This window comes from Opisthocomus hoazin, unplaced genomic scaffold (assembly GCF_030867145.1).
Source record: "Opisthocomus hoazin isolate bOpiHoa1 unplaced genomic scaffold, bOpiHoa1.hap1 HAP1_SCAFFOLD_378, whole genome shotgun sequence".
Taxonomy (NCBI): domain Eukaryota; kingdom Metazoa; phylum Chordata; class Aves; order Opisthocomiformes; family Opisthocomidae; genus Opisthocomus; species Opisthocomus hoazin.
Window position 1 is genome coordinate 1 of NW_027449052.1, and position 24325 is coordinate 24325.

Sequence of the window (24325 nt, forward strand, 5' to 3'; positions counted from 1 at the left end):
GTTCCTGTGGCAAGAGCCACATTCTCGGCAAAGAGGCAGAAGGGCACATGAGAACCATCTGTGGCTCGCTGATAACCTCTGACTTCCCAGTTCCTCTTAATCAGTGATTTCTGTCCATCTTCCATTTCCAAATGCTGTGTTGAAATATTTTCACTTAGCTGACTTCTATCTTCATCATCCTCTCCTCTGTAAAGCCTGGATACTGATGTTATGTAAACGTTGTCTCTAAAATTCTTTTGGAGGCCCATGACTTTAACATAGTGTTTATAATAACAAGCAATTTCCTCTGGCATTACTCGATCACTCTTTATATGTCTGAAACAAGATTGAATGGTTCCAGTTACTATTTAGACCTTATCATTAATTTGAATATCACATATGACATACCACATGACAGTCAGATTTAAGAGGATTGAATCTGCTCAGTGTAACTGACACTGAGCTCAGTATCTTCAAATGCATTTGATTTGTTTTATTTGTTCTCTTGATTCCTGATACACAAGACAAGCTAACTTTTTTTTTAACGGCTGTAAATCTTTACAACGTAAAGTGCTATGGTGACTAACAAATTAAGCGTAAGAAAACTCTGCAGTATCACGGTAGGTCTGTAGGAAGTGTTTTACAAAGACAGTTTAGCATCACGACTGTCAACAACACAATACTGGCTAAACTTGTACTCAGTGGGAATACACTCACTTAGGATGTAAGTAATTAAAATATCATAGCAATTATTAAGTGCTAATTTTGAAACTCTAGGCCTGATATATTACTTCAGTAAAGTATTCTTCATTATACTTCGCAAAAGACCTCTCCCTTGCGTACAGGTAAGTTCAGTATCAAATGAAGTGGTTCCATATCACAGGAATGAACAAAGCAAGTATGACACGGAACCTTAACGTAACTACGTAAACAGGATTATGATGTCCAAGTGTCCAATAAAAAACATTTGTGCACTGCAATCCTGGTATTACATCTATGCTTTTCTTATGTTTATTGCGATCTCATTTATAAAAAAATAACATGAAAATGTAATTATTTTGAACAGATGCATGAATTTTGCTGCTTCTTTAGAAGTAAGCTCTAGGAATAAGGCAAAAGAAATGGTAGTGAACATCAGGATTGCCATTGAATTACGCTCAGAAGCATATTTATAAGAAATCGGGCTACTCATTCTCATAGATTAACAAGATAATAGCATATGTACTTTTAAACGTTCCGGTTACTACTCTGAAAATCCCGATGAGGTATTTACTGAAGAGGGTAATACAAGAGTGTTACACCCGTCACAATGAAACTTAGGAAACTATTTCACATGACTGTACATTTTCATTATCATCAATACTTTTAAATATATTTGTTTAATTGTGGCATAACAGGTCAGCATTTCTGTTTTTAGTATTGTTGAAAACTACAATATAAACAAATTAGCTTCAGATAATAAGCAGCTTATGGGATTTCAGTTAATAAGTAGGCAAGATTACTGTGGTTATCTAAGAAAGCGATTAAAGAACAAAGGTACAGTTTCTTCACTATAAGTGTTGTCCTGAAACGAGTAACAACATGCCCTTAAAGACATATGCCCAAGTAATTCTACTTCTTTTGCCATATGTGGTACAAGAACAACTTCCTTTAATTTTGCTAGAACAAAGTCAGGAAAATTAAAATGTTAGAAAAAGCTTATGTAGAGTGTTCCTAGGTTCATCTGCTGACACAAACCTTTATGAACTAATTGTATAACTGAAGTAAAAACAGTGAGCTTGTACAAGACAGTAATTTTTCTGCTCTAAAATTTTTCCAAGAAACTTACTACTAGAAAATAACAGTGGGTAATACTGAACTATGATCTTAAAATTAAAATCCATAGATAGCAACATTTCAGACGCTGCAGCTTTGCCTCTAAAAGCAAATACTGAAATACACAACTTCCTAAATTACAAGAAAGCTAGTGTGCACAGTGACTTACGTTGCACCCATGTTGAAAGAGGGACTTCCAATACTTCCACAGATTTTAAACTCCTCCCTCAATCTTCCCTCAACTCTGATCAAAACTGCCCACAGTAACAGGGCTTCTTTGTGAAATGCTGCTAGAACACACCAATGCTAGTACGTGTGCTTTCGATGCACTCAAAGCAATTACTCTGGCTGACCATTGTCCATTTTTTCCCCATAAGAGTGCACACAGCAGAATAATGTCCAGTGCCATCAGGCAATTTAGTAAACAAGCCAAAAATTCCTCCTGTGAGCAATGAAGTTTGAATGTTTTCCAGCTATTAAAATAATGGTATCTGGATTCTTACAGCAACTAGGTTTCCCAAATACATTACGCAATATCTCTACCTGCGTTTGCTAGCTGCCCACTCCTTAAAGGTGAGGCCCGGCAACTCCATCCAGTCTCCAAAACTGATTGTTAGCATAGAGCCTTCCATGGACTATGGAGAAAAAAACAAGATGTGTGACCAGATATATTTCAAATGGATACATTTATGTAAAACACAGTGAAGTTCTTCTCATTGTACTCATTTAGAGCAATAAAATACCAGAACGTAACAACATACCAGGACATTACAGGAAGTGTTGATGAACTATTTTCGTGTTACAGTCAGATACTATTTTAATGTGCAACCACATTATCTAATAAGGCAGAAGGCGAAGAGAGAACAAGTGAAAGGGAAATTAAAAGCAAGTCACTTCAAATACAAACAAGAAGGAAAAAAAAGTGAAACTGGCAGCACATGAACACATTAAGATTTTGTATAAAAGCACAATGCAGACAAGAGAAAAAGGTCATACAAAATCTTATTCATTATAATTAATTAAATTTAAACTAATAAAAAATATATAAGACAGCAGTCATGGTCACAAATCCCCAAATGAAGGACAACTTTTTCCTTCCTTTCTCATCTTCCCAACATATTTGGGCTTTGGTAATTGAGCAGCTGAAACTGCAATTGCCATTACTATCTAAAACAGCCTTAGACAGCAAAAAAAAAAAAAAACCCCAAACCACAAAATTATCAAGTTACCCTATAAGTGATATGAAATTTTTACTCACATGCCAAGCCCCACCAGGTGGTCCTTTACCAAGCACTATATGGGGGATATAATTATGTTGTTCTAGCTTCCAGTGCAAAACTGGCGGGTAGTCATACCCAAAGTCAGCCTCAGGATGAAGCAATGTATCAAAAAGCACTGCAACCGGGTTTGAAGAGCGTCCTTCAAGGCCTTCAGACAGGTACTCCAGATCCTAAAGTATGGAATAAAAGCGATACGTTCATACAAGTTTCACTGTTCATCATGCTATTCTGATGTACAGAAGTTGAATTTTAACACAAAACAGTTACTTCAAGTTGCATTTTAAGTAGATGTAAGTATTTAATGTAGAGATTCAATTGAAACACTTTTCCAAAAAAACTGCCATGATTCAGTTCTTCTATAACTCTGCATAATACATTTCACTCATTTAAAAATTACATGTTAATAACACAGTAATACCAGGGTAGGTCCATATCTGAAATTCATCGCAGAAAAAGAAATATAGGGACAAATTTTCAGACATCAGAGCAACTTAATAACATTTATATACATATATAGCAGACTGCTTTTAACAAAGAATTGCTAGTATTTCAAGAAGCCCCATTTTGATAAAGCAAAATTGGAAGCTAAAACCATTAAGTTTTAAAGACCACACAGAAAAAGCTCCTTTGACAGCTCTCAGGTAGTTCCAACATTAATATATTTTGAAATAATGGAGGTGTTACAAGTATTATTTTAAAAAAATTAATTAAAACTAGACTTATTTCACAAAGCAGTTAGTGTTGAGAACAATTTCTAGAACTTTGTAAAATGTTCACACTTCAGCATCTATTAACCAGCCACGTTCTAAAAATTTCACGATGCAGTGGCAAATATTTGAAGAGAGAATAGAGAGGTTTGAAAGAAGAATTGGGAAGGCCAATTTTTGCTGACAAAGACAAGACAGTTTAGCTTCCTAAACTGGGAAAATATCAGGTGGTCGGAGGAGAATGAGGTACATGAAACATCTGTAGCCAAAAGCTTAGGCAACTTACTCTCATGCCAAAAAAGTAAACCTTGAGACTTAAGGTCAACATTATATGAAAACAGCACAGCAGTAAAACAACACAAAACAAAAGAACAAAAGCCAAACAACCCCTCCTTCCCCACTACAAACACATATGCATGTTTGTATTTCAAATAAATTACTCACACAGGCATACGGTTAGCAATAGCATTGTGAGTAATTCATCGGGAATGTAGCGAGGTGAGCAGAAAACAATGATAACACGGCAAACAAATGGACAAGTGGGGAGAAAAATAATGGAGAATACTTAACTAATCAAATCAGACAGAAAAATCGGACAAAAACACTGAAGGATACTGTTCAGAAAGAAAAATGGGTTGTGTTTATAGAAGATACATGTCCCTAATGTTACTAAAAATGAAGTCTCAGTGAGAACTGTACTATTTTAACTTCAAGTATGTGTACTTGAAGTATGTTAGCAGCACGTGTTCTTTGATGATAGAGCCCAAACATCCTAGAACATGAAAGCTGGAATTCCTGCATCAGCTACTCACTGACCACATGGTGCTTTAGACACTTTTGGCAAGTAGTAACAACACGACGAAGGGCAGACTGCAAAATCAAAAACCACCACAAACAAAAAGCCCTCAAGATGCAGAAAAACCACCACATGCCCCAGGACTGGATCTAATGGTCATGACTTGATTCTATTTAAATTAACAGAATAAGAAAATAACTTCTTAATGTATTAGAAATGCGATTAGGTAAGTAGGCTGGTTCTTCACAATGCAATCTGCAGAATTTTTTTGGATAAGTAGTTCTTAAAATGCTTTGCTTTTCATCTGAAGTGCCCTACATACAACTTGTTATAAGCCACTGAAGAAAGTATATAGCGCTCTTTATATATATATATGCACACCTCTTTATACAGGTAGGAAAAACAGAGGCCAAGAGATAAGGATAGCTGTTTGAGTCCACATAGTTACTGAGCTTTACCTTGGTCTAATTCTTTGTAGGGTGAGAATATGCAGCCTTTTTGTGTCTATGGCAGTGCTTACAAAAGTTGCAAAAGCATTTTAAACAGGATCATTAAAGAAAGCCTACTGTTCCAGCACGCAGTAGGAAAAGAGTGAGACAAGATGGCAACCAAAGCTTACTTGATCAACAATGGAAAGATGTCGAGCTTCTTCTAATTTCGTATGTAGAATGGGGTTTGGGTGTATAGCTTCAGGAGACAAATATGGCCTGTATCCAGAGAGCAGGTAAGAAAGACAAATTCCCGAAGGTCCATTTCCTATTAAAGAAAGAAGTTACTGCTTTAGTAAAAATGTCAATAATCTGAAGTTTGTAAATCACTGAGTAATCAGCAACAAAATCATACTAAAGTAGTATAATGCGATATGGTCCTGATTCAAAGCAGCTTATAAATGTCACAGTAAAATAAAGCCTACCATAGGAACTTCCTCCAAATAAACTGAGCAAAATCTTTTTCAGGTAGCAATAAACATATGTATGACTGTTTACATCATGAAACAAACTGCATATAAAGGAGTTGCATAATTTAGTATGTCAAATTCACTATTCTTGTGTGAAAATGGTCTGATGGGTAAGATGTGATCTGCCTGTCAATCACAGTGATATCCGAGTACTATTGCCATCTTACAACTTTGCATTCCCATTTATACTATGTACAGTAAAACACAGAACAGAAAGACAATCTAGAGCATATGCTCTTCAGGTCTGCCCATAAAATAAAACGAAGAAAGAGACAAGCATAAAGCTGAAGACTGCAAGTCAGATGAGAAGTTGCAGACACAGCACAACAGCAATGTAAAAGCCGACTGAAGACAGGTACAGTAGATAAGTGGTAAAGGACAAGAAACTCATGTAAGACCATGTTCATGGTTCAGCAGCAATATCAATTCAAACATCTTTCTATATCCTTTTTGTAGCATTTTATCATTCATATACATGCATTATTGCAATTTTAATAGACTAACTTATTTTCAAAATGTTACTAAAAGATCTGAAATGGACGGGACCAAAACATTACCATAAGGTCATTATTTCTATTTATTTGACCAGTATTAAGCAAGGGACTGTATTTATAACATGCAAGTACAGAAGTAATGTTCATGTTGCAAAGTCAGATATCGAAAGCTAGGGGAAGCTAAAGTCAGGGAAGTACGTGCTATGACACAGAACGGAAACATGTGACTACGTACTGTTATTTCTACAGCTCCTCTTCCTCATTAACTGAATGAAAGGCACAGTGTTCTAATGAGGCACTATTCAGTATTTTGTCTTTGTTTTCCATCTAGGGTGGCACACATGGTATTTATCACACACTATTCAAATTCTGCGCTAAAGTTACTAATTTTTTCATGTTTTTATATAGCACTCGTTGTCAGAATCTCAGCTCTTGCTTCCTACCGTTTCAACTCTTGACCTCAAGAGTTCACCCGTTGTTTCCTGTTCCCCACCGCCTTTGCATAGACTATTTCCATCACCTGTTAACAATGCCACTTCTCCAGTGCCTGTCTCTTCTCCCTCTTCTGACTTCCCAGTCCCTAAAATCTCCCATTAGTTTGCCGAGACCCTGTTAACTCCTGGTCTCTCCATACATCAGATTTCTCTTTGCTCCTCCACCAGGCTACACCCATCGCTCTGGTCCCCAGCAGCAGTATATCCCATGCTTTATCATAGTGCTGTGCGCATAGACCAGTCATAGCCATAGGCTACAAGAAAATCGTGTAAGCTCATGACAGATGAGTTATTCAAAGGCTAAGATCACTAATTTATAAGAAATCTTCCATAAGCATGTTTTCTCCAAAGGCCTAGAACCCAAATAAGTCAGACTGTAAATGGCTCCTACCAAACAATCTTGTTTTTGCACCTGAATATGGAGGCAAAAATAAAAGCATTAGAGTGCCAGTGTACTGTGCAGATCATAAAGCACTGGAAGAAGACTGTCAAGGAAAGCTGTGGATTTCCATCACCGGGATCTTCAAGACATTTCAATCAAAAGCCTGTAAGAAAAGGTTTAAATATTGGTGACCCTGCCTATATTATTTCCCAAACCATTTCAATTCCTATTTTGCCATTTAAAAAAAAGACCGTGAAGAATCTTTCAGACAGTGAAAACGCTGTTCCTTACTCTCACACTGTTCTCCCATCCGCAAACAGATGAGTATGAGGTAGCCGGGCAGGCTTCAGTCCAGGAATTTAAAGCTTACAACAGACGCAAGCCTCTCCTGTCACCCACTTGCCACATGAGATGGATGTGAGAGAGAACCTTACCAATACACTGAAACCATTCATAACAAAATCATATGAAGTTGTGAAAACACCCTAATCATACCTATAGTTCACAAGCATTCCCATGACTGAGTAAACTCTTAACTATTTTTAGAATTATAACTTGTGCACAGTAAAGAACTTTGTTTCTTTTTACAAGTGCATAGCTAGATTTTTTTTCCTGCTGGCGTATAAAGGAAGCTAATCCACAATGGAAAGAGAAAAATGGGTGTCGTATCCAAGGATGTCATGCTAAAGATTATTCCTACTGTCTAAGACTAAAAAGAACCAAATGGATAACAAAAGTTGCCAAAACAAAGGTTGGCAAGGACCAAGGAAATTACCGAGGATGGGATTATGTTAAGATGAATTACTGTCCCTGAGCTCCCTAGCCGCCCCCCTGGGACCATCCAGAGCACCGACCCAAACCCAGCTCCTATTCTTTGAGCAGACTGAGTCCAAGGGAAAGAAAGGGGAACATAAGTTACTGCTCCATCATTAAGTCAACTGCTTATTACACCTGTGCCATCTTTTTCTTTCTGATTAATAAAATACTGCAATGAGAAGACGGTGGTGCTAGGAAGCTAAAAGTATGTTTAACTCCAGCTATACAGCAGTTACACGGAGAAGACGACAAGACAGTATGTGTGTATATGGGGGGGGGAGTGACAACTATTTTTGTATTCTTCTACTACATTGTCAAATCATTATAAATCCCTTTTAAGGCTGTTCAGACAGCCAGTGAATTACTTGTAATAGGCTGCCAAAGGGGAAGATCAGCTTGTGGAGCGTCTCAAATGTATCTGTGAAAAAGCATTTGGGCAGTGCATTTTTCAAGGAGAAATAGTCAAGGCAGCTGTTTGGTGTCAGCACACAGAAAGGCAATCTAGACAAAATAAGTACTGAGCACAGGTATTTGCATAATGTATATTTGCAAAACTAAACGGTGAAAACTGAGTCATTAACCATATGGCAAACCTATACCAAGGTTGACAAAACGCCAGGGAACTGTTGCTCTTCAACTATGATGCAGAATTCAGCAAGTGATTCATGTCTGTCACATCCACGTAAGTCTATTACACGAGCACTATTTTAAGCTATCATGAAGAGAGCGTTGAGAACAGGCACTGTACAAACACCAGCCTTTCAAAGTTGTGGAGATTTACTGTGAGAAAATTACATTGAAACATCATTCTCTGGAATCTGTGCTTGGTTGCAGGTACAGTTAAGGCTGTTGGTTCGCTGCAGTCCCAACTGCTTTGGACTAGATTATTGAAAACCTCCCTTACTCCAGATCTTTTCTTTATCCTCTCATCAAGTCATGGCAGTAAGGAGCTGGTGCCCAGCTGTTGCTGAAAAACCTCGGCCCAATACAAATCATCCTGGCACTCTCAATTAAGCTGTGTACCTAAAGAGCCTGCTCCCTCTGCTATCCTGTCATCCAGCAATATTTTACAAGTACAAGGCTTTAATTATTTAATCAAGACTATAATTTATTGTTTTCAACTGGCTGAATTGACTTGGATTCATTTTGGAGAAGATGGGACAACATCCAGACGTTAGTGATGGACGCAACAAACAAAAAGATAATTAATGAGAGAGGTTAGCATATACCCAACACACAGCATACAATGCTTTTCACTCTCCCATGTGACACCACAAATTTCTCCTGGTGCACCATCAACAACCTCCATGCAACCTCAAGCAGACATCTCACATTAATCAAACCCTATGTGATCAACATTAGAATCAAAACAGTTCTTCCCTTAAGACTCACATATCTGCTGCTAAATAATGCAGCTCATTTTGTCAAAGCACAACTCGAATTCAAATATACTCCAATAGCAAGTCCCTTAATATAATTTTATGGTACTGTTGTTAATCTTAACAACTGTATTACCCTAATAAACGTCTTCACTGTAAGGATGCTAAGCATTAGTTATTTAATGATAAATTACTTCATGCAGCAGGTCTATAAAGGCAAGGGCAGTGACAGAGAATCTTAAAAAAGTGAAAAAACTCACCTATTATAACTACAGGCAGAGTAAGGAGGGAGTCCCCAGGCAGAACAGTTTCTTCAATTAAAGGCATTCTTTTAATCTTCCTCCCAAGGCTGTCACCAAAATACTGGACGAAGGAATTCAAAAGCTGTCCTTCAGTTTCAGGGCCGCTGTAACTTCTAATTAAGGAGGACAGATGGGAGAACACCAAAATGAAACAGTTGAACTGTTGTCAGAACAGTCTCTTCAAAAATAAAGTTGCTTTTGATGCTTTAAGAGCTATGGGATTGGCAAAAACGAGACCAAAACAGATACACTCCAACCAATCTACAGAATTTTACTCTTCATCACAGCTTTTCTAACAGAAGATTTTTAAAAAGTCCATCTTCTCCTAGAAAGTCTACAGAAGGATAAAAAAAAAGAAGGCACAGATGGCTCTGCAGTGATGCAGATTTCTAATTTCAGTTTATACAAAGCCACAGTATAACCGACAAGCATTATTTTGATCCCACACACAGCAGAACTCATTCCTCATTATCCTTTATCAAAAGAGGTGAGATACGCACTGCCTAGCCAATTAACAACACTAAGACCAGCCAAAGGCTGAAGGAGCAGCTAAGGTACAACAGCAGCCGCTCCCATCCCTTCCTACCTGCTGAGCAGCACAGCGGGCTTCGCCTCGACAAATTTCTGTTTGGGTAGATGTAAGGCTGGTTAAAGCTGGCAGCGTGTGAACATGGAGAAAAAGCGTGGTCCTTGTATGCCCCAGACATAGCCCATTCTACCACTGTTAGAAGAAAACTTTTTATAAAAGGAATTGCCACGCAGTCAGGTCAGCTACTGCGCAACAGGCTGCTTTCACCCCTGGCCATTTTCCCGGATTTCTCAGTTCTTTCTCTGCAACATCCACTTAGGTTCCTCTCATAACTCTTCAGCGTCTAAATGTGCTTACAGACTGCAAAGATTTGGCTTATACTGTTTGCTGCTTAATTATTTAGGAGCCCTTTCTGAAGCCAGGTCACCGAAGAAGCACACACTACCTGTTTAGCTAGACAGAAAGGGAGTGGCAAATTAGAAATAGTCTGTTATTGGCAGTTATTTTATTAAGTCTTCAAAGTAAAGACTTAACAACTTTTTAATTAAAAATACACCAATCAACCGATCTAAACATTCTTCTCTTTACAAACACAATTTTAATTATTAACTTAATAAATAAAAGTACTCTTCTTTGTTTCCTAAGAATCTGCATATCTTGAAGCTATTCTACTGTTTCAGTAATTATTTTCCACACAGGACCAAAAGCGTAAGACACCAATTTAATTCCCATGGCCTTCCAGAAGCCACGTACGCTACGCGCCGCCTCAGCTCCCACAACATTGAAGGTTCTGCCACATTCTTGCAAAAGCCTTTCCTCAATGGGCAAGTCTGAAGTAAACTAGAGACAGAGCTGTACAGTAATAACAGCACTAGCACATGCTTTAATACATCTCTGGTTATTTCCTTGTTAAAAGGGGTGGGAAGCTATTCTAAGGTTGTGCTTACTTCAGAGAGCAAGCACTTTATATCTGTATTTCCCATGCTACAAAAAAAAAAGCATATTACATGCTTAGTGTTTGATTGCAGTTGCGCATTAGCTCTTTACAGTATTGGAGACATGTAACATGCAAACAGCATGAGTTAGATGAGGACAAGTAGAAGGCAGAGAGAGGATATCTCATTATCGTACCGCTTTCACCTCTGCTTTTAGATAGACACAGGTAGACTATACGACTTCCAGCCTTCGCTCAAAGTTAGCTAAGGCAACACTACCCTGTGCTTTGCAAGAAATAGGCTTAAAGAGAGCATGCACGGTTCAGTCAGGTTTTAATATACTTGCTGTGCTAGATGGAAGATAAAAACCAAAAGAAATATTTCAAAACCTCTTTTATGGGATACGTGCACAGTGCTGTAAGCTACAAAAGAATCTTTAACAACAAAAACGTTGCTTCTGTGCAGCTTAGATAGTTTATCACCAACTACCCCACCAGTTTAGCGCGGAATCTAATTTTGCATAGAAACATCCGCGTACAACACACAGTTTCTCAGCTGTTGTGCAGGCGGAGCAGACGGAGGACTGCTACCAGGAGCATGACTTCCCTTTGCAAAAGCATCATACCAGCGCTCGTTAAGATCTTAAGCCGGGGGCCACCATCTTCCTAAGCTCTGAACAACACAGAAAGCCGCCAAGTCCCAGAAGTTTTTATCTTGATAAAAACTCAGGGCAGACAGCTTCGCAGCGGCGGTGATCTGGTAGAAATGCCGATGGCTCCAGTCCCGCAGAGATGCCAGCGGGCACAAAGATGAGTCAGTTCCAGCGCGAACGCTTCGTTTACCTTATGCTGGCTGCACCACGTAACCTCCAGAATTACGTTCTGCCAGGCACCTAGGTTCTAAACACGTTCACCTTTCTTTTATTAACAGTGCTCTCCAGCTAATTATTTTATTTTTAATTGATGCGAAAAACCTAGGGATAGAAAAACGACTGCGTATGGACATTTTCCTCCCTATGAAAATGATAATTCTTTCATAATAACTCTCTTAATTTACTACAAGTTGTTAAAATAAGAGGTGCCTTTTTCAGGTAGCAGTTTTCCAAGATCCTAGAATTCCCTACGTACTTCTAGCAAAAATAAAAACGAAGCGGACGGACCGCAGCGGGCGGTTATCAGACACGTCGTTACATGAAGGGAACCTCACTCCGGTCCCCAAGCCGACGCTTCGGGCGGCCGCTGTAACCCCGGCGGGCGGCGGGCGCGTCCCCTCCGCAGCCGAGCAGGGCGATGCCCGTCAGCGCCGGGATCCCTCAGCGCTGCCCAAGGTCACGGCGCGCCTTCCCGGGCCGCCGCCTCCATCCCCCCGCCCGCCGCGGAGGGGCCGTGCGGGGCCGGGGGCGCCCCCCCCTCCCCCGCCGCCAGGCACCAGCTCCGCGGAGGCCGCAGCAGCGGGGCGGCGGCCGCGGATGCGCTGCCGGCTCGCCGGTGTCCCCGTCCTCCCCGACAGCGACACGCACCGCCCCCCCCGGTCCCCTGAGCCCGCTCCCGCGCCGGGGAGGGGGCGCCGGGCAGCCGCCTTCACCCCCCGGCCGCTTCCCCCCGCCGCCCCACCTGAAGTGACCGGTCAGAGAGCAGCGGCAGCACCAGACGGGCATGGGGGGCGCCGGCGGGGCCCAGCGGTGGGGCTGCGGGGGGACGCCGCGCCGCGCCGCCCGCTCCTCCTCCTCCTGTCGCCGCCGCCACTGTGTGGCCCGCGCGGCACCGCCCCTCCGCCCCGCTCGCAGGCGGCAGCGGGTCACAGGCGGGAGGAGGAGCCGCCGCCGGCACCGGGCGGGCGGGGCGAGGACGGGAGGGAACGGCGCCGCTTCCTCCGCCCAGCTCCGCACGCCGAGGCGGGGGGCCGCGCCGCGCCCGCTCCCCGCGGGAGGATGCGGGATGCGCCGCCTGCGCCCGGGAAGGCGGGGGGGGGGGGGAGGGAGAGCCCCGACCCGGCCCCAGCGCGGGGGAAGGATGAGCGGGGACGCCGCGGGAAGGCACCTCCTCAGGCCGGGGGCAAGGGGAGCGGCAGCGGGAGGGGTCGCCCGATCTCGCCGCGGCCCCCCCGCGCTCCCCATCCCCACAGCCAGGCGGGGACCGCTCCCCGTCGCGGCCCGGGTAAGCCGCCCGCCGCCCCACCGGCGCGGGGCCTCCCCGCACAGGCCGCGCCGCCTTCCCGCCGCCGGCCGAGGGGCCCTTGCGGCCTCGCCTCGGCTCGGCCGGCGGCGCGGGGAAGGGGGCTCCGGTTCCCGAGGGGAACGGCACCGGGCTGCGGGGCCGACAGCCGCGGCGGCCGTCGCCTGGCCTCCCGCGCCGCCCGGAGCTGCCCGCCGTGCCCTGTCGGGTTTCACGGGCGGAGCGCGCGCGAGGAAATGGTGTCACGGAGACGCGGAGTGGTTCGGGCTGGAAGGGGCCGTCAGGATCGTCTGGTTCCAACCCCCCCGCCACGGGCAGGGGCACCTTCCACCCCACCAGGCTGCTCAAATTAACAGAAATCAACAGAAACTGGACTAGTTGAAAAGGTTCCAAGGCGCCGTTCGGCTAATAACCGCCTATTCAGAAACAGTGCTTCATCTGTGTTGTGTTGTGCAGGTGGAGGGAGGGGATTCTGCCCCCCTGCCTTGCTGTGGTGAGAGCCCACCCGGAGTCCTGTGTCCAGCTCTGGAGCCCTCGGCATCAGGAGGACATGGAGCTGTTGGAGCAGGTCCAGAGGAGGCCACAGAAACGGTCAGAGGGCTGGAGCACCTCTGCTGTAAGGAAAGGCTGAGAGAGTTGGGGCTGTTCAGCCTGGAGAAGGGAAGGCTCTGGGGAGACTTTAGAGCAGCCTTCCAGTACCTGAATGGGGCCTATAGGAAAGATGGGGACAGACATTTTGGCAGGGCCTGTTGCAATAGGGCAAGGGGTAGTGATTTTTAGCTAAAAGAGGGTAGATTTAGACTAGATATCGGGAAGAAATTTTTTACAATGAGGCTGGTGAAACACTGCCACACAGGTTGCCCAGAGAGGTGGTAGATGCCCCATCCCTGGAAACGTACAAGGCCAGGTTGGACAGGGCTCTGAGCAACCTGATCTGGTTGAAGATGTCCCTGCTCGTTGCAGGGGGGTTGGACTAGATGACCTCTAAAGGTCCCTTCCAGCCCAAACTATCGTATGGTTCCATGCTAGGTACTTCAAATTGTGCTTTATCATAAGTATTTTACAGATGTGCTTATTTGGGAGAAGTTGTTTCTTACCTAATCTTTCCCTAGTCACAGGGTAGTTGAGGTTGGCAGGACCTCTGGAGATCGATCACCTGGTCCAACCCACTGCTCAAGCAATGCCATCTAGAGCAGGCTGTCCAGCAACATGGCCGGTTGGGTTTTGAGTATCTCCAAGGACGGAGACATCATGATCTCCATGGGCAACCTGCTCGGGTGTTTGATGACCCTCAGAACGAGAATGTGTTTGCTTACGTTCAAGTGGAATTTTCTTGATTTCAGTCTGTGACCGCTGCCTCTCATGCTTGTCCTAGGGAACCACTGAGAAGAGCCTGGCTCTGTCTTCTTCATTCCTTTCCATCAGGTATTTATCTGAGCCTTCTCTTCTGAGCAGTCCCAGGTATTTCAGCCTCTGCTCATAGTAGTCAGTCTGCTATGTGAGACACCCATGTCTTACACTGGTTTTCTCTCTCAAAGTCTACTAAACAGTAAGAGAGAATACTAATAAGATCTATGACTTATTTATTAAAAAATTACAGCCTTTTGCACAGCGTTAAACTTGACAATTTGAAATGTCTTCTCTGTGACTCTGTTCCATAAATGCACAATACCAAGACCCTACAAGGCTGCAAAGTTACTGTGTCTGAAGTAGCTGTTGGTAGCTGACAGTCCAGTTCACCTCTACCTTGTTTGTTCAACAGACTGTCATGACTACATGTAGTCAGCAAATAATTATTGTTCAATAGCATTGGTCTGGTTCCCACTAGAAGGAATGGCTTTGTATTTATTAGGTATGTGCTCTGTAAAAACTTAAGGCAAAAGAACACAGGAGCTGAGCTGTACCACTGAGGAAACAGAGTATTTGTATAAAATCTCTGTTTAGAAAGGATGAAACACATCCAGTTAAACACGTTGTTCTTCAAGTGTACCCAGCACCGGGTGTGATGTGTCTTTAGACCAGAATTAAGAACTTGAAGCTGTGTTTAGCTTGCTCTGTCCCCAGAAATATTGCCTTCAGTTCAGGAAAGATCATGAATGATACGTGTGGTGGCCAGGTGACTCATGCTACTTGAATATTCATACTGTTTTATTAAAATTGTTTTCTCCTTTACAACTAGTTACAGAAAAGTACAACAGAAACTGAAAATTAATTTTTTTTCACAGAATATTTTGCTCATAGTCGGGACTCGGCCTCTTCCCAGATACAAAACTCCAGGTCAGAGGGACCTCGTGCTTCAAGGAAACCAGCTATGGCCAAGCAAAAGTTTTCCAGGTTTCACTATCTGATGGCAGGGTCAGATGACATTGACTTCAAAATCAACACATTAAGGACATATGTGGCTTTAAGTACCGCCTTTGTTTCCTTCCATCAGCAAATCTGGTTGCCTAGAATATAACACAGAGCCTCAGTTGTACTGGTACTGTTATTAGTTTGTGCCTTATCTTTGTGGACATAACCTCGAGTAGAAGAGAAAAACAACCACGCCTGTGTCTACAGCTATGATCGGGGCATGTCTTTCCCCAGCACACTTTTACATTTAAAATTGAAAAAGTTATACTGGACCTCGAGTTTGTGACACAAAGGAGGTATTCGGGAAAATGGTATTTTATAAACCTAAAAACTACTCATGAGGCTTCTCTGGAAATAGTATTCTGCATAGATGGCCTAAGTTATAATTAATTATATGACTCTCCCAGAAATAAAATTTTATGTGCCCTTGGAATTCTACATGTAAGTCTGAGCTTTTCAAATGTCTTAGTTTTTTGTTGGGGATTTGTTTCAAATCCATGTGTCAGGATAAAATACATTGTCTTCAGATGTACCTTTGTCGTATTGAAAAGGGATTTAACAGTGAGGAAGCAACAAGCAAGAGGGGAATAACACACACCAAACCACAGCAAACGTTTCCTCCCACCTGCAAACACCAATCACATTTTAAAGGGATTTGTATTTCCTGTTCTGTTCATTTCTGTTAACAGATTCGGATGTTGACAGATACTGATTGCTAGGTATGTTCCAAATCTTTACTGTTTAAATCATTCTAACCAACCAGCCAATTTAATTCTCCTCTATTTTACTAACACTCATTATACTATTTTAGGTAATAAAATTGTGCATTTGTGCAAGAAGTAATTCTTTAAAACTCTATTGGATTTTTAGAATTTTTCTTCCCCAAATATTCAGTAAATCATTATCTCGGCCAATGATGTTGAAAAATAGGTGAAACAATAATTTTTGTGAATCATAAAGATCTTTTTAACAACTTTTATAGCATAGTCTTTCTTCTGATCAATGGACTGACAATTAAATATGTGTAGTACCAGCTTGACACTGCAGCATTCCTAAAAATCCTGTGGATGCGAAAGGTGGGAGCAACAGAGCAAGGGATTATTGTCTCAAGCCATGATACACAGCATGGAAAAAAAACGGGCTTCATCCTCTTCCGTAGAAGCAGCATGGCCAGTGAGTAACTGAAGAACAGCAATACGCGTGCGCTGACTACAACCTGCATGTTGTAATGCAGCACGGGAAAAGAGAAAAATGACTGCAACATTGTGGTAAGATTCCCATGCCTCCACCCACCACAGTATGAGATTAAAGTCCAAAATATGTAGAAAACAGACCTGCAAGGCTTCAAACAGGAATATGATGAACTCTGGATAAATAATGCTGTATCTCAGTAGTGGAGCTTACCCAGGACAGGTAACAGTATACAATATTGTTAATACAGTACTGAATACAATGTGAATACAAACTTGTTCCCTGTAACAATAAATGACTCTGAAAGATGTATGAACTGCAAGGCCCAGTAAGTGACAGTGTAGCGAAACTTTTTCTGAGAAGAGCAAACAGAAGGTTTCAACAGGCTGGTGGCACGCAGCCTGAAGTATGAGGTGCTGAAGAAAGGCCAGGAGAGATTAGGAAGGCTTGAGGTTATTTACTGTCAATACTGTTAAGCAAGATGGCAGCTATGAAGTCTAGCTGCAAAACAACTTTCTGCCTGGCCAAGGAAAAATAATAATAAAGACACGGGAATCTCAGCTGAGAAGTTCTGTTGCAGACAGAACAGATCCTGCCAAAAAGTCAAGATTCTTGCCAAGAGGAACAAAGAAAAGGTGCTTATGGAACATGCCTAAAGGAGTAAGTCTGTTAGGTTCCTGGCATCTTTTCATCACCTATTGAATAAAATTCTTTTAAATGGTTCTCTTCAGATGTTTTGAAGTGCTAATGAAATAATACTTGCTCAGAGAATAAAGATGCAGCAATTTCTGTGTCAAAGAATTATCTTAACAGTATAGAAGAATTGGCAGGAGGGTCTTTACAGGCCTTTTGCACTTCAGAGGTTTGCCTGAATACCTCAAAAGGGTTCTGTGTAGTGTTCCGTGAAGACAGGATACGAGAAGATGGCTGATGCAAGGTCAGAAACTCCTGTGGTAAACTGCGTGGCTGCGATAACATCACTAGCACATGGGAGGAACTGGCGTTTCTTAACACTGTGCTGGACTGCTTCAACAGATGGATAAAATCAGGTTGGAGAAAGCCTGTAAGATTGTGATGTGACAGATGGGAAGAAGCACAAATGATCTCTGGAAGATAGTGCACATGGAAGGGATTAACCACCTGGGGTCTGCCGATGGTGTCAGTCTTTCAGACATTTAGGACAAGAGTTTGTAGATCCAGCCCTCCATGGGAGCAGTTAATGTGTTCTTCTGTGTATTAGTGGAAACTCTTCTGTGTATTAGTGGAAACAAGTCAATCATGATTGTCTTCTGCCAGGTAGAGGAAGAGAATTCTAAATAGGCATTGGATAGTAACAAGGTAATTGAGGTGATTGGGGTAATTGGGGTAAAAGTTCTACCTGACTTTGGAAGAAGTAGAAGGAGTGATGCAGAACCTTCTTGGAGCTGCCTGACTATCAGGGAGTGTGTCAGGACATCAGTTTCCTAAGACACTTAGATGTGTGAATACAGGCACGAACACCTGCTAGTAAAGACACCCGTAAAAATCTGTTAACTTACAAAAAATGTTCAGCTTATATACCTAGAGAGAAGGCTGAACAAAAATGCTGAGAAAGCACTTCATTGTGAAGATGCCTGCAGTTTGTCCAACTACAGATAGCACAACTTTTGTCAGTCTCCTTTTACCCTTCACCAAAGGGCAGCTGTCGCCGCCTTCTCATGGGCACTGCTGAAACGCGCAGGGGGACCTGGCTGCAGTTGTACCGAGTCGGGTGGGGAGAAGGGGGACCGCTCCAGTCTGTCAAATCGCCCGCAGTCAGGTTCTGCGCTAATTGTCATGGAAAGCTGGATGTTCTTTGTCATCTTTGAGCATTCAGAGGTTTTTGTTAATTGTTTTTCCACAGGTGGAAGTACACCTCCAGTGTGTTTGAAAGTTGATATTGCTGGGAGGGAGAATAGCTAACTGGCATCTAGTTACCCTTAAGTGGGACATGGAAAGGGCTGGGTGCCAGAGGAGAAATATGAAGGAGCAAGCAGCTTTCAGTGCTTGAAAGGCTCGAGAGAAGTGGTAGCACCTGAACTTACAGACTCTGGGAAATGGAGAATTTGGTGGTTCCAACAAATGTGTGGAAGTAAGCATGTTGCAAGGCACGAGAAATACTTAACGACTGATTCCTGAGGAAGGCAAAAGGCATATATTCAAAATAGCCATAGATTTGTTTGCAAGAAGAAGTATGTGTGTAGAAAGATCTGGGTGAGGACATGTCCTATGGCATATACCAGGCCTATTCTGTAAACTTCATCAGTTTAATCCCTGAAGCAACTGTTTCAGCCGTAGAACAAGTGAATCTTCTGGACAGTTAGTATTTCATTTTGGATTTGTGAACTGGTCTGGTGTTAGTGTAAAACAGTTAGGTAACACCATGTTTATCCACGGTAAAGTAATATGAGTAAGTGTCCGGGGGAGTAAAGATTGTGTTCTGCTGTGTCTTTACTGGTTCATGTGTTTAACTAGCTACAGCCTTTAATGAACATGAGGTTTTATTTAGAGGATTTTCTCTTTCTGAGCAAAATTTTTACCTCCTCTCTAATTATAATAATAAATAGACTGTAGATAAAATCTGCATCTGACATGTTTTGAAATACAATTAGTCTGGAAATTGTTTTTGGTGTTGCAGTTCTACAGTTCTCTGATGCGACCTTTTTCAGGAGCTTTTAGCTCTATTTACCTGTATAAAAATAGCAAGTATTTATGAAAATATACTTGGAAAATACGTGAAAACTATTTTAAATTGCTCTGTGATAAGACATTGTCAGTTTGTTTTGCAATGTGCATCAATATTTTATTTATTTGACCAGAAACTAACTGTATGTTCTAAGCTAAAATATAATAAATTAACGGTTCCATCAAATCTGCTTTTGTTCTTATAAATATGACATTGGTTTGTCCTCTGTATTTTATGTGAGTTATTCTGCCTAGATGTAGTTAATTTATCTTTTTAATAGTTCTAACATAAAACTAGGCCTAGTTGCTAAAAAAGAATAATAGAAAATATTCAATATATGGATTATTCTACTAATATAGCACATTATTTCTGGTAGGCAGTCAGGACAGCTCTGAATCATTCTGGATGTAGCTGTAACTTTAATAGCCTTTGGTAATAAGTGCAAGAAGCTTACTGTTTGCAAGAAAAAAATCAGAGGCATGCTCGTGCTTATGTACACAGATGAACATCTTCCCTTCCAATTCTAGGTTATTTTGGATTATGTGAAGGAAAAATAACAATGACAAAAACATCTGCACAGAGACATGAACTATTCAAAAACATTCTGTATTTGATCTGAAATACAAATGCTGCAGTGCCGGGGCGGATTCGAAAACAACAGAGCAGAGTGAAAGCGGTTGTGGATTCTCGTTATTTGAAGCTAGGACCAGTGGCTTGCTTTTAATCAGTTTGCTGTCAACAATCATTACAACGTGTTTAGAACTATGCTAGAACTGTGAACCATGCCGCTGTGCTTCTAGGCCACAGAAGTGTGGTGAAGCAGGCCTCTTGCGGTATCATCCCACTGATAAATTTGCAGTAGTTTTCTTCAAGGTATTACAGAGACTGTACATTTGCTCCTCATTTAGTGATAACTCTTCATCTCTGTGTTTTTGCACAGTATGTTTTTACTTTGTTCCAAGAGCAACATGATACTGAATGGCTGTTCTGTAAAAGCTAGATAGTCCAGGAAAAAACCAAAATATTTAGTAGACTTGACCCTCGGATATCGTGAATTGCCCCCCTCTGAACCGACCGAAGCGCCTGCTGGGGGAAGTGTCTTTGTGCCCATCTCTGGAGGCACAGGTTGCCCGGGAGGTTGTGGAGTCTCCTTCTCTGGAGATATTCAAGACCCGCCTGGATGAGGTCCTGTGCAGCTGCGATAGGTGACCCTGCTTCGGCACGGGGGTTGGACTAGATGACCCACAGAGGTCCCTTCCAACCCCGAATATTCCGTGATTCTGTGATTCTGTGGGTGGAGCTCCGTACTCAACCTGAGCAAAGTGAAAGTGTACTTCCAACCTGTGGCAAAATTCCTGTACAGATATTCTCCACATACAACTAGTAGTTCTTCTCTCGTTTATTGAAGGGTCTTATGCTGTAAATAAATCCCATCTAAGCTTACTGATAATATTAATGTTAAACAACTAATACTGCACTTTGTATTATATATAACTCTGCAGATGCACATTCATTTTTGAGGAAGCAATTTTGCAATTTTTGATTAGGGAAGCTTCCTACTACCTCTGAGTTTTTCCATATGAAGAGTTTAGGGCATGAGTTTTCATTTATAAACAGGTATTTTTTAAAAGCGTAGAACTTTCCCCTTGACAGTACTGCCAGATCTCTCTGTGCTCCTTGTTGTCTCCTGGAGACAAATTATTGTATAGGCTGCATCTAAACCTCTGTCTCCCAAAAACCTGGAAGATTTGACTCAATCATACTTCTGATGGCGCAAAACTTTTGTCAGAGGTAACTCCTTAGATATGAATTAATTTCAACTCCATATATTTTGTAGGTCTGATTCATAATGTTCTTAAGTACTTGGGCTAGCTTTGTTGTGTGGCTTTAATTTCTTTTAGATATAATGCCACGATGCAAGCACAATTTTTGCATAAATATAAGAACCTACTGCTTGTTCCTGACAGTATCCAGTGCATGCTTCGTGCTGCTACCTTGGAGCCAGCAGCGCACACTGCGTAGAGGACTGAGGCTTGAATAATACATTTCAAAAGATGTCAAAACTGGCAATGGCATTTATCATGAACTTCATGTTTCTCAATTTTCCGCTATGAAACAGAGATTATTCCCAGTCAATGCGAACCTACCTCTTGTGAAAGTCAGGTTGTGCCCCTTAGGGACAGTGACAAATCCATGGGAAGCTTGTGCACTTGCACGGATGTTGAAAAGGGCGAGAGAGGATTGTGTGTGCATCAAACTGGTCAAGGCTGGCATATATAAGGGCACAACTGATTTGAATAATAATATAAAGAATGATAATGATAGTTTTCAAAACAAGGACAAAACCCCAGGGGCTGAAACAGCTGATATTCTTCAGTTACAATAGGTTGCAGCGTATTGTACTCCAACCTACTTTTTTTTTTGCTGTGGCTTCTCATTCCTCCCTCTTTTAATCTATTCAAAATCCAGCTGTCACAAGCACCCCGTTGCTTTTGCTGCTTCACACATTTCATTGAATCACACTTTGTTGTGCTGCCCAAGTGGGAAGTGAAGGAGAGAGTGGGAGAGAAACATCAGAACAGGGGTGTCAAGTAGTGGAAGATGGAGCATTCAGGAATAGCTCTTAAAGGTATTTAATTAAAAGGAAAGAAAAGCTTTCAGTCATTGAACTGGGCAATGTAATTACTTGTAGGGTCTTAGAATCACAGCTGGCTTTTCTCTCCTGTTTTCCTATTATCTGCCACAGCTATTTGTAGCATTTAATTTCTGATTACATTCTTAGGAGAGTGATACGTGCTTGTATGTTTGGGTGGGTACTGCTGTCCTGGAGCCTTGTTTATGATTAGGCATTTCAACTTGTGCTGTAAACCAAATTCAGTAAGTGACAATGAAAAAGAAAAGACTAGATGATCAAAGTATTATGGTGAAAAGCACAGTTACTGCCGATTTGGCATTTCACTCATCCTTGTAACCACTTACATCGCAGATCCATTTCACTTTTAGAATAGCTGAGACCATCAGTGCTTTTTTTGATTCTGTTGTCAAGATGATCAAAATGTTAGTCTCTGCTTTTTTTCTGTCACTTTTATTTCCTAAAGCTGGCCAATAATAATTAGAAGTGACAAATGTAGGGTTTTTTTTTGCTCTATTGCCAGTGACTTGCAGCTTTGTCACAGAATGGGAGACGCAATTGCTGAAAATTAAGGGAAGTCACTTTTCACAGTACCAACACCCATCATATACTTATTTCAACACCTCTGCCTTTCCTTCCATTAAGCACCAAAGGAAACCAAAAGAAGAGCCATACAGAAGGTTTTATCCTTTAAATGTTGTATTTCTAAATTTTAAGAACACGGTACCCACTGACACTTTGGTTATAGCTGCACCTCTGTAGCAACAACACTTCACTGCACTTTGCAGTTGTATGTGAACGTGCCTTATTATTTTAAGTCACACTGTTCTAATTGTCACATCTGTTAACTGCTTTGTGCCTGTAAAAGGGCATAAGACTGCAAGGATCTCGGAACTTAAAATAGTGAAAGAAGAGGTGTGACCAGTCATAATGGATAAGTGGGTGGAAAGCGGAGGCTGCAGGTTATGGGAGAGGAATTAAAAGGAGTTCACATTGTCCATGTGCATGTGTGTGTGGCATGGTGTCCTAAAAAAATGACAAAATCCAGTCCAAAAAGAAAACCAGCTAATTAACAAGTATTGCAGAAAGCTTTAGAAACAACAACAGGATTTTCTGTTCTGTAGCAAATACATGATCAAGCCTCTCATTAAACCTGTCTAATCATAACTTTCTTCACTCTTTTGTAACTTCGTCTTTTGTTTTGTGTCCTGTCTTGTTTTTCAGACCACAGGAATGGTCTGCAGCTTGCACTGGTTTTACATGTGTTTGAGGATAGAATGGGATTTCACTTGGGAGGTGACTTGGCAAAATTTTTTGAATCATTTGCCAGTAATAACTGTACTCATAGCTTGTTTGTTTTTCTAATGAAAGTATGTAGTGCATTAGATGGGCATTTTTAAGGCCTAATTTGAGGAAACGTGTAGCTAAAGGGCACATAAATAAGTAAGTACTGACTATATGTTTTCGTATTTGAGAATAAATTGTTTATTCCACAGTCCACTGAGGTGCAGTTTATCTTTTTTTCCTTTTTTAAGTCTCTGTCTCTCTGTTGATTTCCTTGTACATGGACTAAAGGATTATTTGTCTGAATGCATGATTATTCCTCTCTCATTGCTGTAAATACAACAGCAGTTTGCCTAATATGTGCTGTATTCAGCGGATTCCAATGCAGTTGTTCCTCTTTACCTCACATTAGGGAAATTGCGGAATATATTACAACTTCAAGGACACATTTTCAGAGTGAATGTAGACCTCTCAGTGTGAAATGCTAAGGGCCACAATTTCTTTCATGCAGTTTTTCTTCTTAGGAGCTTAAAGCAAAATTTGGATCCAAATATTGTCAGGTTCCCTCCTTAGATTTCTATAGTAAAATTTTCCAACACAGTTTCTAGAAGAGGAGTCCTACATATTTTTTTAAGTCATGATTACATCTGATGTGTTTTGGTATAGATATGTTTTTATATTTTTTTTTGTTATTTGCATTGCAGCCTTCATATTTCAAAAACATTTCAAATTATATAGCCTGTTAAAACCAAGCAAATTACCTGACCCAATGTTGTTAGCATATGTTCTTTTACCAGAGGGCATTAATATCAAAGGTGAGGAGTGGCAAATGCAGCTAAATTAGAGAATTTACAAGACAAAGGAAAAGTAGAATAGTAGGCAATATTTGTTATGCTCACATATTTTGAAACAGAAGACGGACCATGACACAGACTAACTGCAATAGCTGTGATAAATTCGAAAAAGAAAGCCTGGAAAAAGCTGTTCGTTAGAAACTTTAAGGTCAGTATTATATAAGGACAGTCATTCCTTTGAAAAGCATTCCAGTCTGTCAAAATTAGCAGTTTCATCACTGGAAATCTTTTTTTTTTTTTTTTTTTCCTGCAGGCTATAGAGCAAAGT

The 24325-nt window shown here is 41.5% G+C and overlaps 1 protein-coding gene and 1 long non-coding RNA gene across 2 annotated transcripts; one reads left to right on the top strand and one right to left on the bottom strand.

Annotated features, from left to right (window-relative positions):
* Positions 1 to 5: 5 nt before the first annotated feature.
* Positions 6 to 12619, bottom strand: LOC104337553 (oxidative stress-induced growth inhibitor 2; the record flags this gene model as incomplete). The annotated part of the gene is made up of 6 exons (XM_075412510.1): positions 12480 to 12619; positions 9361 to 9515; positions 5197 to 5333; positions 3053 to 3244; positions 2338 to 2429; positions 6 to 315 (listed from the first exon to the last, which is right to left on the bottom strand). Coding segments are annotated over exons 1-6 (930 nt in total), but the record flags the coding sequence as incomplete, so codon positions are not given.
* A 236-nt stretch (positions 12620 to 12855) lies between these two features.
* On the top strand, positions 12856 to 19161 carry LOC142360321 (uncharacterized). Its single transcript, XR_012762959.1, has 4 exons — positions 12856 to 13022; positions 13497 to 13656; positions 14416 to 14465; positions 15266 to 19161. It is a non-coding gene; the product is annotated as an uncharacterized LOC142360321 (long non-coding RNA).
* The last annotated feature ends 5164 nt before the right edge of the window (positions 19162 to 24325 follow it).